Below are 16,859 nucleotides of genomic sequence, written 5' to 3' on the forward strand. Positions count from 1 at the left end.
CACTGGAGAAGTCCTAGAGGCTGGTCTGTGAGTGCCTGCCTGTGGTTTGGGGATCTAGGAACAAACTGATGCCTGGGGCTGTGGGGCCTCGAGTCTCAGTAAAGCTGGAAGCCTAGTCAGCTTGTTCTCCCCACTAGCATACAGTGTTTGTCTATGATGTAATGATTAGGCTGAGAGGAAGAATGGTACTGGCAATGAGAAAGTTTCCTCACTCTGTGTGCATGCGTGCGCGTGTGTGTGTGCGTGTGTGCGTGTGTGTGTGCATGCGTGTGTGTGTGCATGCGTGTGTGTGTGTGTGTGTGCGTGCGTGCGTGCGTGTGTGTGTGTGTGTGTGTGTGTGTGCGCGCGCGCGCGCGCTACATACAAATGTTATCATCTCTCACCTGGTTTTCTTAGCCTTGTGTTCATATTCCTCTTTACACAATAAATACATTCTTAAACGAAATTCACTTTATGAAAATGACCAAATGTGTTTTAGAATGAAGGGATTCTGGTACTTGGAAATAAGAATTAGTTCAAGATCATTCTAAAAGTGTGAATGGAGATTTTATTTTTAATAACACCGTTTTCTTAAGTAAATGCGTATGTCAGTCTTGGATACTGGACAAGCTGGAGCCAACAATTAGTTCTCTTAGATCTTAGAACGCATGGTCTACAGTGGGATACAAATGAGGAAGCAGGCAGGTGGAATTACATCTGTCATATGATTTGATGGACACTAACATGGTGTGAATATATACTAGGACATCTCTGAGGAGATAACTGTTCTTGTGAGGGAAGGCAAGGAAATTCCTAGAACAAGTGACTGCTTTCCCCCCCCCCCCATAACTTTAGGAATTTTCTTTTAAAATACTTTTTTTTTTTTTTTTACTAATTCTTTGAGAATTTCATGCAATGTATTTATCTTAGTCAGTTGATCTATTCATATGAACAGACACTATGACCATGGCAACTCTTACAAAAGAAAGCCTTTAACTGGGGCTTGCTTACAGTTTCAGAGGTTTATTACATTATTATCATGGTAGGAAGCATGGTGGCACGGAGGCAGACAGGATGCTGGAGAGGTAGCTGAGAGTCCGACATAGTTCCTGTCTTGTTGTTTGACTTATTTACGTATGTCATCCACTCAAGTTCTGCATATGAGGAAGATGTTGTATTTGTCTTCTCCTTTTGTTTCCACTGTCCTTGCTTGACCCTCCCAGGCCCTTTCTCTATTGAGATCTGTAGTAAAGCAATGGACAAAAAACAGCATGCCGTGAGCATGTGCAGAATTAGAAACAAGCAAGAAGAACATTCCTGATGATCCTGTGGACCTGCGTTTTATTTAATCTGTGAGTCAATAGTACACTATAGCATATGCTTTCAGAGTAGAAACCATCTTGATTTTGTTTTAGGAAACCCCAGTCAACACCTTGAAGTCAGTACATCTTTACCAAGGGCAGAATGAGCTACAATGTTTTACCCTTGGGGGAGACCTGAGATCATCTAGTTCTCTATCTTATTCCAAGGAGGGCAACCAAACATCTAATGTAGTCAGGAACTCCCTCAGGACCCAACAACCAGAGCCATACCAAAGCCTGCATCTCCTTAATTCCAATAATGCCAAGTCAGTGGTTTTTCCGTGGGCCATTACTTGTGTTTCTCCAATGTTCAAGTTGCTTTATTTTTTTTGTAAAATATGCATACTAAGCCTACCTAATTTGACAAATAAAAATAAAAATGATCTTCACAAGGGACATAATGATTAATGGAGAATTGAGAAATGCTTATTACAGCTACAGAGTGCTACTTTGAACAGAAGTAAACATACGACAGTACACTGAGGCTCCTCTGACATTGGAACTCGGAGATTTACCGTGATGACCCTCACCAGCTTCTCCTTCTCGGGGGGCTGTACTCTCAGGAGTCCACTTCAGTGTAGAGCATGCTATCATTTTTCACCTTGAATTTGTGTTGCTGCTCCATATGAGGTGCTTAAAGAGCTTTACAGATATCAGCTCATTAATCCCCCCAAACCTCTCTAAGATAGAGCTCAGGCATAAATCATTATTCTGGAAAAAAAAAAAGCTTAACGTTTTTCTCTTAATTTTCCTGATATTCTAAATTGTTGATTATTCCTAAATTATATACTGTACATTTAGAATACCACATTGTCTTCCCCAATAAGATCTTTCTTTCTTTTTAGAATTTGATTTCATGAGACTAGTGTAAAAATAGAGTGATAAGGCTCCTGTTGAAATCTCCTCTGAGAATCGTCGATAAGGAAGTGGCTCGGCTTTTGAGCTGTTTGTCCTTCTTGGCTGAAGTGTCCTTGATCGTCCTTCAGCCATGACTAGGAAATGTGATCTTTAGGAATTGGAGGGATAGTTTATGATCTATCCAGCCCTTTATTGGCTATGAACACCAAGCAAGCTGATGAGTACCCATTCAACCATGCCATCCTAATTCCCAATCAAATATCAGGTCAACACATTTCGGTTTCTCCAAGACAACAATGGAAGTTAAAGCTTTTCAACCCTGTGTGCTTTGCTTAGGCCAATGACTGCCGCTAATAGGTTATTTAGAGTTAGCCTTTTGAAGGTGTTGGAATATGATCATAGTGCACAGAGCCTGAAGCCATCGGGGTGGTTTCATAGGGAAGGCTGCAATGTCTATGTCCTCGTTGGGTGTCCATTGCTGTGATGCAATACCATGGCTAAAAGCAACCTGGGGAGGAGGTATGGAAGTGTGAGTGAGAATGGCCCCTCTAGGCTCATCTATTTCAACACTTGGCTCCTCCTTGGTGGAAATGTTTGGGAAGGATTAATAATTGGGGCATTGTTGGAGAAGGCGTGTCACTGGGGGCAGGTTCTGAGATTTCAAAAGCTTCACTGTTCTCACTTAGCTCTCTCTGCTTCCTGCTTGTGGATCCAGATGCAAGCTCTCAGCTACTGTTCTAACACCATGCTTGCCTACCTGCTACCATGCTTCCTGCCATGATGATTATGAACCCCAACCCTCTGAATCTGTAATCCCCCAATAATCTCATTCTTCTATGGATTACCTTGGCCGTGGTGTGTTATTATGACAATAGAAAATTAACCAAGACAGAAATTGGTACCAGGGAATAAATAGGCTATTGCTGTGACAGGCCTGACCATGCTTTTCTTTAGAGGGATGTGGAAGTCTTTGGGGCTTTGGAATAGGAAAGCTGTTGAATGCTGTAAGTAGGGCTTAATGAGCCATCCCAGTAGGGTCTTGGAAGACAGAAGTTCAGAGAGCAATGTGGACTAATGAAAGTCCAGTGTAAGAAGTTTCAGAGGGGAACAATATTAGCAACTGTGTAAGAGACCATTCTTGTGATATTTTAGCAAAGAGTCTGGCTACTTCTTGTTCTTGTCTGACAAATCTGCCTGAGGCTAAATGGAAATTTTTTTTTTTTTTTTTTTTTTTTTTTTTTTTTTTTTTACTGGTTTCATTGATAGAGAAGAGTCCAGGGCAGCCTAATATTGATTCTGTCCTGTTATTATTAGTAATCGCTCTTATGCAGAGCTATAATGAAAAAGAATAAGTGAGGAAGACATAAATATAGAACGTATAGCTGGAGGAGAAAAGGAGCCTATGGATTGGTACCAAGGCTTATGCTGAATGAGATGAGGAGAAACCTGATTCTAAATGGGATTAATGGAGTTGTGCCCTCAGGGTAAGACCCTGCCTGGCTGAGTTTACAACCTGTCACAAGGAAAGTTTGTGCAAATGTAACTCAAGGAGAGGCCAGGTTGCACTCCAAGCAGATAGCCCCACTTGGAAGCATCAGCGCTGAGGTTTGGGCTTTAGAGTCCTGAATGACACAGGTGTAAAGGGGTCATAGAATCTTCTTCTGGGGCCAGATGTGTGGCAAGGGAGTGCCTGTATGGAGGCCTGGAGAGATGCTGAAATGCAAGAACTAGGAGAAATCTGCCCAGCAAAGCTGCAGACGGCGAGAAAAAGCCTCCCAAGGCAGAGATGTGTGTTTCAGTCTGCAAAGCTGGAAGGGCAGAACCATGTTAACCCTTTGACACCAGCCACGGAACTATAGGATTTAGAGTTTGCCCTGCTGGGTTTTGGTTGGTTTTGGCCCAGCTTTTCCTCACTATACCCCCTTTTCTCCACTTTGGAATGATAAAGTATCGTCTGTGACATTGTAGTTTGGAAATGTGTAATTGCTTGTTTGTTTGTTGTTGTTGTTTGTTTGTTTGTTTGTTTGTTTAGAGGGAGTTACAGTTCAGAGATTTCCTTTATTCTTAGAAGAGACTTTGGATTTTGAAACAGTGTTGAGACTGTGAAAGCCTATGGAGACTTCTGTAGTTGCACTAAATGCATTTTGCATTATTATATGTCCGTGAGCCTCTGAGGAGCAGGGAGTCAAATGTCACTGTTTGAATGAGAATGGTCTTCATCAGCTCATATGCCTGGACATTTGTTCCCCAGTGGTAGAACTGTTTGAAAACTCTTAGGAGCTGTGGCCTTGCCAGAGAAGGTGTGCCGCTGAGGATGGGCTTTGAGGTTTCAAAAGCCCAGCCATTCTCAGTTACTCTATGGACTTCACGCTTGTGGACCAAGAGGTGAGCTCTTGCTACAGGATGCTCCCACCCCTGCCTATCTGCCGCCATCCTCCCAGCCATGCTGGTCATGGACTCTCACCATCTGAAACCGTAAGCCAACGCTTTCTTTTATAGTTTGCCTGGGCCATGGTGTTTTATTGCAGTAACAGAAAAGGAACCTAGGAGAAACCAGTTTATTTCACCTTATACTTCAGGTAACAGTCCATTGCCAGGGAAAATCAGGGCAGGCACTCAAGCAGGGCAGAGAAATCTCAAGGCAGGAGCTGATGCAGAAGCCATGGAGGAGCACTGCTTACTGGCTTACTCCTCCAAGCTTGCTCAGCCTGTTCAGCCTGCTTTCTTACAGCACTCAGAACCACCAGCCCAGAGGTGGTACAGCTTAGAGTGGGCCAGGTACCACATCCATTGTTAACCAAGAAAATCCCCCCCACAGGCTTGCCCATGGGTCCGTGTAGTGGAGATATTTTCTCAACTGACAATCCCTCTTCTAAAGGTCTCTGGCTTGTGTCAAGTTGACATAAAACTGACCAGTACAGAACACTTATCCAGATAAAGCAGCTCTGTATAATTATAGTCAGCAGCAGAGAAAATAATAAGGGCATAATAATAAATTAATACTACAGTACCACTGTGATTCATCATGAAAGATGACAACTACCTTTAACTCATTTGATAGCTATTCAAAGTTTATTTTATAACATTTTCAAAGCCATTTTAGGCTACCATAGTATGTTCTTCCAGAGTGTAGGGTTATATAGTATCTGTAGCCAGAAGATGCTAGAAGCTAAAGGATAGTAACTTTTCAGAGGAAGACTTTTGAGTGGGCATATTTTGTGATTTACTTAAGGTGACAAAGCTGGTTTTTGTTGAACTAGGAGCTGCTCAGATGTGAAACCAAAACCTTTGTAGCTAGAAAACTTATACTCTGTCTTGTTGACAAAGTGTCAAATGGAATAATGCCTTGCACCCATCTGGAGGAGAGTCCCTGTGTATTCAGTTTTCCTTGGAGGAGCATGCAGAAAGATACGTGGTACCTCTTCTGAGAAGAGAAGAAAGTAGGTTCCTTTAGAAGAAACCTTAGCTTTATTCAGCAGAGGTTGCTGGACTTCTGGACTCCACTTTGTTTTAGCTGTTTTAGGTTCTAGGCTGTTGTTTTGAATCATCATAGTAATTTTACAAGTTAGCTAAAACTTAACATCTCTCTACTGTCTTATATAATAATGGAAGCATGACTTGGTTGCTACTTATAAGTTAAATTTCCAAATGATCTCAAGTGTGCAGTTAGCATTGCTGAGTATCAGATAATACTGAAAACTGATTTAAAATATTAAAAAAAAATTTTTTTTAATGAATTGTGTTTCCACCTCGGATGCAAAGCAAAATATTTTAGGACTGTGTTTCTTAAATATTAGTCCCTGGATGTTGTGCTTCAAGTAACAGGAAGTCTGGTGAGTCCAGGTGTGTCTTCATAAGAAGCCACAGTTAAGTCTGGAATAATAGGGCTTGATTCAAGAAAAGGTTAGAGAGAAGTCAACTACCACAGGGATGGAAGAGTGAGGGAAGTACTGTGACTCAAGGCCAAGCAAGATACAAAGTCAGTATGGTCTCATGAGCCCGGTGGCCGCGGATGTTCTCTCTAGAACCTTCTCTTCATATGACTCATGTGTTCACCAGCTTTCTCCTTGACACAATGCCATTCTTTAGATGGAATTTCCTAGGTGGGGACACTGTAACTTGTCACAGCACAGTCCTTATTCCCTTCCCTCCAGACTGCCTTGGGTATCCTTTGATCTAAAGAGCTGCTAAAAAGAAATGATTCCAGGTAGCTGGGACCAACAGAAAATGAGAGAAGAAAATCACCTCCATCCATCCAGCATTGCTTAAAATGTTTGCCGTGGAATCAGTAAGACAGGAAACCTCAGTGGGTATTGTAAATAGGTTTCAAAATACAATTATGTAAAAATCTATTATAATTACTCCCTCTCTGTTTATGAAAGAATGACTGTAGGAGTTTAAGGGACTGTGTTGGGTGTTCTAATGGCTAAGTTTCATCACCCCACACTCTTCCCCCCATTACTAAAAGTTTCCTTTCTGTAATTGCAGAATAGTTTAGCATCTTAACAATAATGGACATGTTTTTAAAAGATTATTGCCAAAAGTGCATTCTTTATTCCAGGGAGACTCTGTAATAGATACTGGCATTTTAGTAATGATACAGGCAATCTGTAAGCTATTACAGTTTCCTGGAGAGTAACTTAATCTTCATATTGTTTTGTATGTCTAGAATTTTAATAGTGTTTTTAATTTAGAAAAGGAGGTTTATAACATATTACTAATTACATGTGAATATGAACTAAATACACATCTACTGAATTTTATTCTGAAAACAAACACATTTAAAAAGTGCTTAACCTAGTATAGAGGAAGTAACAAAGAAATTATAGAATGCCACAGAGGCAGAAGAGCAGTTTTATCGGATAACACATTTTTGGAAAGCTTGTAATATTTTGATCTATAACTGAAACAGGAATAGAAATGGTCCTTTCTAACTAAAATTAGTATATTTTATAACAAATGAAGGCATAATTAGGCATATTTGTTTAAAACTTAGTAACACCATCCATCCATGGATTTTCATGAGGTTATAGCAGTAATAGCACTCCTGGGGATGCTGAGTGATTTAGATTGTTTAGTAAGCATGCTAGATAGAAGGTCAAGTGCTGGAAATAAGGCAACCACTGGCTTTTCTATTGGGCAGGTGAAAGAACAGAGGAGAGACGGGTTTTCTTAAAAATAAAAGTAGTTATGGGAAATATTTTTATTTTATATGGTTCTAAGAAACAGCTCAGTGTCTGAATCTAGACTTAAATTACCATGTATAATTTCAACACTCTTGGCACGCCACCCAGCTCCTCTCCAAGGAGCTGGTAGAGATGTGCTTGGTGAGCTAATTCAGGGGGCTTTAGTACTATTTTTAAAATCTAGCTTTTATATTAAACAAACCACTTCGCTATCTTGAAAGGAGTTATAATCTACTTAAAACTGTCATTCTCTGTTTCTGACTTGCAATTAGATGATATTTCCAAAATGTCACACCAAGACTCTGCTTCTACCATCACCATAATTGAATGTGACAGCCAAGATATTATATCAATACCTTTTCCATAATTAGCAATAAGGAGCCTGCCAAGGGTTAACTAGAAAAGTTTCATAAACAGTTTTCTACCAGTGGTCCTGAAGGCAGTATTTTGCTTTTAAAAATCTGCTAATGTAGCAATGACTTGTGACAAGCAGGAGACAAATCTAGGCAGAGAACTGTTTGGCGATAGTCTTTGGTGGTGTGTGATGTATGTTATGTAAATGAGCTTATTAGGACTCTCATCTATTTTATTATTGGTGACCAATTTAATAGAGGCATTTAAAAAACAATATTTCTGCCTGCCTCCTAGAAGTGAAGAAGATACATTGATATAATTGAGAGCAAATGATTGCGTGTCGTGCCATTTAATCATGTCATTTTTCAATTGCTATTTTTTGCACTCCACTGCATGCTTATAGAATATTTAGCTTCAATATAGATTCAGTCCCAGAGTTTGCAATTGAGCTTGGGTCTCTATATTAGCTAACATGGTTTTAGAAATTTGGAATCAGTTAAAATACCCAGAATCATTTATTTTATTTTATTTAAAATACATAAATCATACATCATTTGCAACACTCCAAATTTTGCCTATTTTGAATAATTATACTTCTAGGATGTACATCTTTATTTGCATCATTTATGTGACAATATATATGGTTGCACACACATTTGGCCAGGATTGAAGTTTTAGGACTCCAAGAATTATTGACTCTCTGTGAATGTTGATAATAATTTATTTAAAGGATGTTTTCTATCTTTGTTTAGTCTCTTTATTATTTGTGTAAGATACATCTTTCTCAGAAAAGGAATTACTTCCACAATGAAATGGACTATTGAGTCCAAGAGATAAGAAGACATTGTCTGCTCAGTTTACTAGCAAATCTCAGACACAATACAGTGTGCATTATAATAGATGTTTCATAAATGTTTTTCTATCAATGATGTGTATTTTCCCATCTATATTATCAAAACCATCCTAGATTTAAGTATAGTATGCCTACACATTTTTCTATATTTGAAGGCCTCCAAATAGATAGAAGATTGGACTTCTAAAGGGTTGACGTTGTTGGCTCTGAACAATAGCTTTGTGCTTGTCGTAACTTCTGGTTAAAAGTCTGGGGCAGGGGAGTTTGAGAATGTAGAGATCTTACACAATTCTCTGGCTTTCTGCTTAAATGTCAGTGTTTTTCCTGAGTCACTTTTCCATTCCACCTCCCTGGGTTAAAATTCTGCCTTTGATGCTTGTAAGTTGGATTACTGTTTATTAACCTCCAAGTGTTACCATTTCCTCACCTGTAAATCAGTCCATCATCTGTCTAGCATCTACCTACGGATCTATAGATTTCCACACCACTGAATGAGTCAACCACACAAAATTTCAGAAAGAGACCAGCAAGATGGCCCAGTAAGTAAAAGTGTTTATTGTTGAGTTTGCTGATATGAGTTCAATCCCGTGACCTGACATTGTAGAAGGAAAAACTAATGCCTACAAGTTGTCCTTCAACTTACACACACACACACACACACACACACACACACACACACACACACACAGAAGATATTAGAAATACACACAAAATGTTAGTCATTGATATATAGAATTAGTGAAAATAACCCATAAAATACTGTACAGAATAGTGCTTTGAACAACTGATAAACAATACCAATGATTATTATTTTATGTTTGGGCAAATATGGGTAAGATAGCTGAAGAGTATATGACACTGTTTTTATTTTATATTTATTTGGATACATATGATCTACAGGATTATCCTTGGTGCATCATATGACTGCTATCTGTATGTCAGGTCTTCCATTTTCCTGCTGATGCTGTCAGTGTTGTATGTGACAATTCCATAAGCCATATAAGAACTGTATCACTGCAATAATTACATTTAATTAATAGCTTTCATTTTCTGTATTTGTCTTAAATCTTCTTTAAGATTCAGGCTTCTCTGTATACTTACTGTTTATATTTTAGGATATAATTAGAAGTAGGAGGCCTGTATTAAAATTGGACTGTATTATTTTTGTGCTAGAGACTATGTCTGGTCTGTTGAATGATGTTTACAGATCTGTATCAATAGCTCTGCCTTGGTAGGCTTTTTAGCTCTTACCTCAGAAAAACAAGCTGGTCCAACTTGGCATTTGTAAGTGTATTGGTCCTTTCACTGGCCCAGAACTGTACGATAATAATAATAATCTCCAAATGTTTTTTTTTTAGCACTATTTACCTTATCATAAAACAGGCTTTTAAATTTCTTTTATTTTTATTATTAGTGAATGTATGTCTTCTTGTGATATGTATGTGTGGGTGTGAGTGGCTGTGTGTGTGTGTGTGTGAGTGCATGGCTCATGCCAAGGCTTACACACAAACGTCAGAGGACATCTTTGGGAGGCAGTTCTCTACTTTCACCAAGGGTTCTGGAATTTCACTCAAACCATCAGGGTTGTATGGGAGGTGCTTTTATCTGCTAAGCCATCTTGCCAGCCACCAAATCAGTCTTTTATGACATAAAATTATTCTTGATTTAAACATTATCTCAAGATGCACAATCTGAACATTAAGTTACATTGCTTTTTTATCTGTACATATTGTAGGATGTCTTCTCAGAGAAGCTTTATTGATGACCCAATCTAAAGTATCACTGGTTTTATTGGACAATTCTTATTACGTGATGATTTTGTGTGTGTTTACATTTATTTCCAGGCTCATATCGACACACAGACAAATTAGAATGTAAATTCTGTGAAAACAAAAGTGTGCATCCTGTATACTGCTGTATTTATCACTGAGAAAAGGGCTTGGCACATAGGGAGCAATCCAGAAGTTAATTAGGTGGGTGGGTGGGTGGATGGAAAATTTAGTAACTATGATCATCATACCCTACACTATCTCCTAGGTTTCTGAAAACTGTAGTCAAACTTGGGATTTTCAACTTTTCTACTATAATGCCTCTCCTCTCCTCCACCTTCCAATCTTCAGATTCCTCATTCTAGTCCAGTGAATCCTAACCAGTCTCTTTTCAGCTAGTAATGACCTTTCTTGTTCTCTAGGTCAAGTGCTAGCATTGAGTGGTAATACAGTGCATGTGAGTCATGGCCTCACCATTCACAAAGTGCACTCCCTTCCCTCGCCTTCCTTAAACTGACAACATCTTGATGAATTAAGTGTTATCAGAAACCTTGTATTTCTAGCTCCCTCTTGGGAGAGTCAGCCGTCTTATAAGCTCCTAAGAGGTACCACATCTTGTCATCTGCCAATGTTAATCCTGTAATGGAAAGTACAATGTGTTGGTACATAACTGATACCCATCAAGTGCTTACTGCTATAATAAAGATCATTCACACGGCCTTTGCCAAACATGCCTCCTTGAAAATGATCTGGAACCAAGCAGTCAAAAGTTGCTTCTGCAGCAGGGACTACAACACTGTTGGTTTACATCAGAATCAGAATTTAGGTCTTGCATTTCTATGTTTCTGAAAATAATCTACTCAAGTGGAATCTCTAATTTGTAAAGCCGAATCTGCTTTCTGTATAATAGAGTTTTCAAACATTGGACTGTACTCTCTTGTAGGTCCTTGTTAACTCACCTTCTGTGCCTCGACCCAGAACCCGATTCATAGAGATGTGAGTGATGCCACAGGATCTGCAAGCTAGCTTTGTTTTGTTTCTTTCTTTGAGATACTACTTCACCCTGTACCCCAGCTGGCCTGGAATTTACAATTTAGCTCAGACTGACCCTAACTTACTATCCCCTTATCTCAGCTTCTTGACTAGCTGGGATTACATGCCTACACCAGATGACTGGGAAGAATTTGAAGTTCTAAGTTCCTGGGTGATGCGAATACTCTTTGACCTGGAAATTTCTATTCCTGGAAACATTACTACATATAGAAAATAGGAATAAAATTATCACCCCATGAAATCAAAACAGTAAAAATGGGAAGAAGCCAAAATTTTTTTAAAAAAAATAAATAACATGGGCTGCGTTTAGGGAATGGTCAAAAAGAGATCTGCTCTCTTGGTGCTGTTTAACGGAACACACTTGTGCTGGTGGTTTTCAAGTCATTCTGTGGTTTCACTCACACTAGGCTGAAGGCAGCCAAGTGTCCTGCATGTAGATTGTTCCTCACAACCATGCTTGTCAACACATAACATGCTATATTTTGTTGAATAGTTGATCAACATCGAAGGTCAAGTAGTGTTGTTGGTCTTTATAAACAGCAGTGCCTCATAGTGCTTCTCATTGTAACAGATCACGTAGCATCCCAATGCTTGGTTCATATTGACCTACCCAACAGAGTTAATATGTTGAATAAAAATTAGGGGAGAGATACTGGAGATAAAACGCTTTGAAGTCTCTCCAGGTCAGGAGGATTTGCTTCTCTGTGTTCAACATCTGCTTAGTTTGGGAGAATTTCTTGAACTATTTTTTTTCTTTCTCATTTCTCTTCTTTGTTTAAGTAGCGTATGTTTTCAATGTGATAGTTCCTGTAATAGTCAGACTTGTCCTTTCATTGTATGTTTATTTGTGTTCATTTGCATTTTGTGAGGTAGATAACACATGTTTGATGTCAAGAATGGGTACATACAAGTACATGTTACTTTTTTGTATAGTATGTTTTCATTTAAGCAAACGTTAACACAGTCATAAAGAAAGCAGGACACTGAAAGTCTTCTCTTCAGTGCTACTAAGGGTCTGAAGTCAGTGGAGAATGTCTTCTGAGTCTTGGTGGAGAACTGGTAGAACTCTTGGTTACCATTTGTGAGGCTCTGGGTTCAAATCCCAACACTATAAAAGGAAAACAAAGTTTTTTAAAATCATACTTAGCCTACTATTATGAATGGTTTAAACATGAAAAAAAAATTGGTCAAATCAGGAGACATTCAGAATCAAGCACTTCCTTTAAAAAATCATGTGTACCACCATTGGTGAATTAAAATTTGCAGTTTATGTGTAAGAAAAGAGCTGCTATCCTGTTAACACCTCTCTTAAGATGTGACCCCCATTCGCAATCGGTGTGTTGGGCATCTTATTGTTTTAAGGGAAAAAGGGTAACTTCTCAGCCCTAAACCATGGAAGTTTGATTATTTGTTTCAGGCTTTTCATGTTTACTACAAATCTGCCTTTTTAGAAGCATGACAAAACTTGGTGGATACTTTTTTTTTTTTTTTTTTATAATGAATAAAAGAGATAGTTAGGAACTTGAGGGTAGCATACCAGGGTAGATCCACTGGAAGATGACCTAAGATTCTGATAAAGATGGGCTGGGACAATGCTAAAGCATTTAAAATCCCTTTCTTAGACATATTAAAATTCCTTTTTTAAATGGTTTTCTCTGCCTCCTCTTCTTATGTTTTTCAAGAAGGCGGTGTGACTATGCATCCGAACCAGTGGGATTTCATTAGCACATGCTTCCGAATTGGCTGTAATAACCAGTGTTCTGCATGTTTCTATGCCCCTCCACCACCTTTTCCAGCCCCTTCACACTTCAGTCCCCCCAACACAGCAAGCATTCCGCACCATCTAAGGCCGCTTGTCCACGTTCCCCCTTAACAATTCTTCGGGCTCTCTACCCCCCGTACCTGCCATCGCTCATAATGGTCCAGCTACCTCCTGTCGTTTCCTTAACGATGGGTGGACTCCCAGTATAGCAACTCACTTGTGCACATATCAGTTAGTCTGTCTGTTTGTCCGTGTCTCTCTCTCTCCCTGCCCCCTCTCTCCCTCTCTCTTACTTTCACACAAAGTCTCATTCTCCCTCTTTCTCTCTCTCACACACAGTACTGTACGTATTTATGTAGCTCATCTCTAGCAGACTCTCAGCTCCTTGAAGGAAGGAAGAATGACCTGCTCACTGTGTAACCCTCCATTACAGAAAGAAGGCCCAGCAAGTGGAAGACGTTTACAGATTTGAGGGGGTCATGGGAGGATGTTTGTCTTATTCTATGCCTTGCTTACTTAGCTTAGCTTCTGTTTTTTAAAAGACATTTCTCTAAAATCTAAGGCAAAAGATAATAATAATCATTTGCTCCCCTTAGTTATATTTAACATTTCTCAGTACATATGGAGAATGTGTATCTCCGTTTATTATTAAAAAATAATGTAGAATACTGATTCTAAGGAATGTTGCCAACAAACCACTGATTTTATTTAGTATGTGTGATTATAAATAAATACATTTTGATGGTTGTCAGGGAAACACATTTATATAGGAGAAAGTTATCAACTGTCTTCTCTAAGTATAAAGAAATATTGAAACAATGCTAGGTATAAAAATTCTCTAGTTTCCTTTGAACAGTTCACATGGAGAAAAATTTAATCTAGAATGTAGACTAAACTCTTAAGATATTTAAAGTAAAAACTTCAGAATTGTGAGCATGCAAAATCATATACTAAATGTTAACAGTAGCTGCTTTTGTAACTTAAATTTTTAGAAATTTATTCGTGTCGGGGCTATGGTGTACATGTATAGTGAGTGCACATCAGCATGAAGGGATATGCACCTGTGTATTTGCACATGAGGACAGAAGAAGACATCAGACGTCTTCTATTGTTCTGTCTAAATGCCTTGAGACAGGGTCTTTCTAGGCTGGATGGTAAATGAGCTCTCAGGAGCTCCCTGTTTCTACCTTGCAACTGGGGGGCTACAGGTGCATGTGGCCATGCCTGACTTTTAACTGTATGGCATGGATTTGAACTTAGTTTTTCATTCTTGCAATGCAAGAGCCCTGGCCCATCTCCTCACTCTTACTTTTTGTAGTTTTTAAGGTTCTGTATTTATCTTGACTTGTTTGCATTAAGATGTAAATGCAGATTCTCTGGATATGTAGATACTCAATACATTCTGGACACTTTCAAAAAATCATGGTCTATTAATAAATCTTTATGAAAATGTATTGCATTCCCAATAGCCTATTTGAGGACTTTGCGAGGTGAATGAAGCCATCTGAGCTACTTTGCAAATGTGACCTGAGCTAACTCCACATACATTTTTAGTGCCATTCATTATGATTTTTCCCTCAGCTAAGAACTTCGAGGCTTTTTGTTGACTTATAGATATGTAGTTGTTATTCTACCAAAGAGAGGTTTGCAAAATCCAATTCCATCAAAACATCTCCTGATTTTTTTTTTAGCCCTTTTCTTTGAATAAACCCAAATCATCAATATTCACATTCATAGGTCTCATTTGAACCAATTTCAATTTGGCCATAACCATAACACTTTCTTGCATATGCAATATTGGACTAAAATTTGATAGGCATTAGGTGGACTTCATCATTTGGGTGATTTGGCAATTGTAGATCAAGAGAACAAGTTGAAGTAAGAGTGTGTGTGTCTCCTGGTGGGGGATGGAGGTTGGGGGTTGAGGAGGTAGTTGGGAGAACTGCTGAAGGAGATGAACACAGTATTATTGTCTACTAGGCTCCACATTTATCTTTGCTTGTCTAGGGGTTTCCTGTCCTCAGCACTGAACTGGTGAATAACATCAGCAAAGGGATTTGTCAGACCCAGGATGGTATCAGGAGTTATATAGGAAAATAGTAATGTATCCTAGGAAAATAAATAAGGATCGGTTCAGGAAACCTAGCTGAAACAGCTGCTCTGGTAAGATGTGAATAATAAAATTCCTATTCATATTTTGCCATAAACAGAGGTTTGGAAATTTGTCATTCACCGCATTTAAAATTCAGAAATATTAAAGGTACAGGTTCTCTCATTACGGAAATAATAGAATTCCAGCTATTACCGAGTTAGGGTCATTTAAATGGATATAGCATGCATTACATCACTAAGTGGAACATCTGTATGGAATGTCCACCTGCTGATCGACTACTCCTACTCCGTGCACAATTCAGTGAACAGCACTTAATCATCTTAAGACTTCTTCTAATGAAGCCTTATCTAGATTAACATTTTAAGCACAAATACTTTCAGGCATTAAAACCCTCACACTAAATGAAATTGCATTGTCTTGTTTACCCTTGTTGATTAATAAGCAATCTGCTAACTGTTGGAACAGTCCAATTGTGGCAGTAGAAGGAGATTAGTAATTCACTGATGTTTGTGGGTATAATCATCATTTCTCCTGAAGGCTTTGAATTAGAATATCACTTACACACTATCCGTAGGCAAAGAAAGGATATAATATTTTTAGACATGTGTACCCACTATTTTGTTTCAATCGTTCAGCTGAGGGTCAGCGCAGCAATACAAATGCTTCTGAGAGGCAAAATGCTATTTTGATGCATGCATATCCTTTTTAAATGGTGTGGGTGTCTATTAGAAGAAACAGAACAACCAGCAAATTGTGGAGTAATAAGCCAGTAGCTTGATTTCTGTTTTAGGAATATTATTGCTTTGTTAATCAAGCATTGGAAGAGAAATATTGCCCACTGTTTTTTAGATAATAGAGTTTGCATATGAAAATTCTTTGTAGTATTATTTATTTTTGCCAAGAAAATACTGAACTTTTTCCCTTCAAAGAGTCTAGGGATAAACTTGGAAGAATAATTACAAGTTGGGGGAGGATTTTCTATTTGTTGTTGTGTTTCCTTTGACCTTGAACCTACAATTTGTTTGTCTACAATTCATATGACCTGAGAGATATTTTTCCCCCACATGAGAAGCTGTTAATACCTGGGTGTCAAGGCAGGATCTTCCATTTTGGAAACATAAATCAGTGGGAAGAGAAATAGGAAACAGAGGCTCCTAAATTCTTTAGCATTCATCAGCTACATATTGGAGGCCACTAATCCCAAGGAAACTGTGGACCCCTTCTTCCTGCCCTAGTGTTGGAGCTGAGCATATCCCTACAATGTAAAATTATGGTGGAAGTGGTTATCTCGGGTTCTCATGAAAGCCAGTCCTACAAACACGTACAAACTGGTCTTTTTCTGCATTGCAGTCCCTCTGTCATGAGATCAAGCAGCGTCGCAGAGGGGTGGCCTCCATTCTACGGTTGTGCCAGCATCTTCTGGATGACCGGGACACCTGCAATCTCAATGCGGACCACCAGCCCATGCAGCTGATCATTGTAAACCTTGAAAGGAGGTGGGAAGCCATCGTCATGCAGGCTGTCCAGTGGCAAACCCGGCTACAGAAGAAGATGGGCAAAGAATCCGTGAG

At 39.0% G+C, this 16,859-nt stretch overlaps 1 protein-coding gene across 2 annotated transcripts in view; it reads left to right on the forward strand.

Annotated features, from left to right (window-relative positions):
• The window catches only part of Akap6 (A-kinase anchoring protein 6), a 432,518-nt gene that overhangs the window by 372,789 nt on the left and 42,870 nt on the right, over positions 1-16,859 (forward strand). For both annotated transcript variants that reach the window (XM_036205359.1, XM_036205360.1), the window contains exon 12: positions 16,639-16,854. In XM_036205359.1, the coding sequence (XP_036061252.1) occupies positions 16,639-16,854 (216 nt within the window). The remainder of the gene's footprint in view (positions 1-16,638; positions 16,855-16,859) is intronic.

Source organism: Onychomys torridus, chromosome 14 (assembly GCF_903995425.1).
Source record: "Onychomys torridus chromosome 14, mOncTor1.1, whole genome shotgun sequence".
Taxonomy (NCBI): Eukaryota; Metazoa; Chordata; class Mammalia; order Rodentia; family Cricetidae; genus Onychomys; species Onychomys torridus.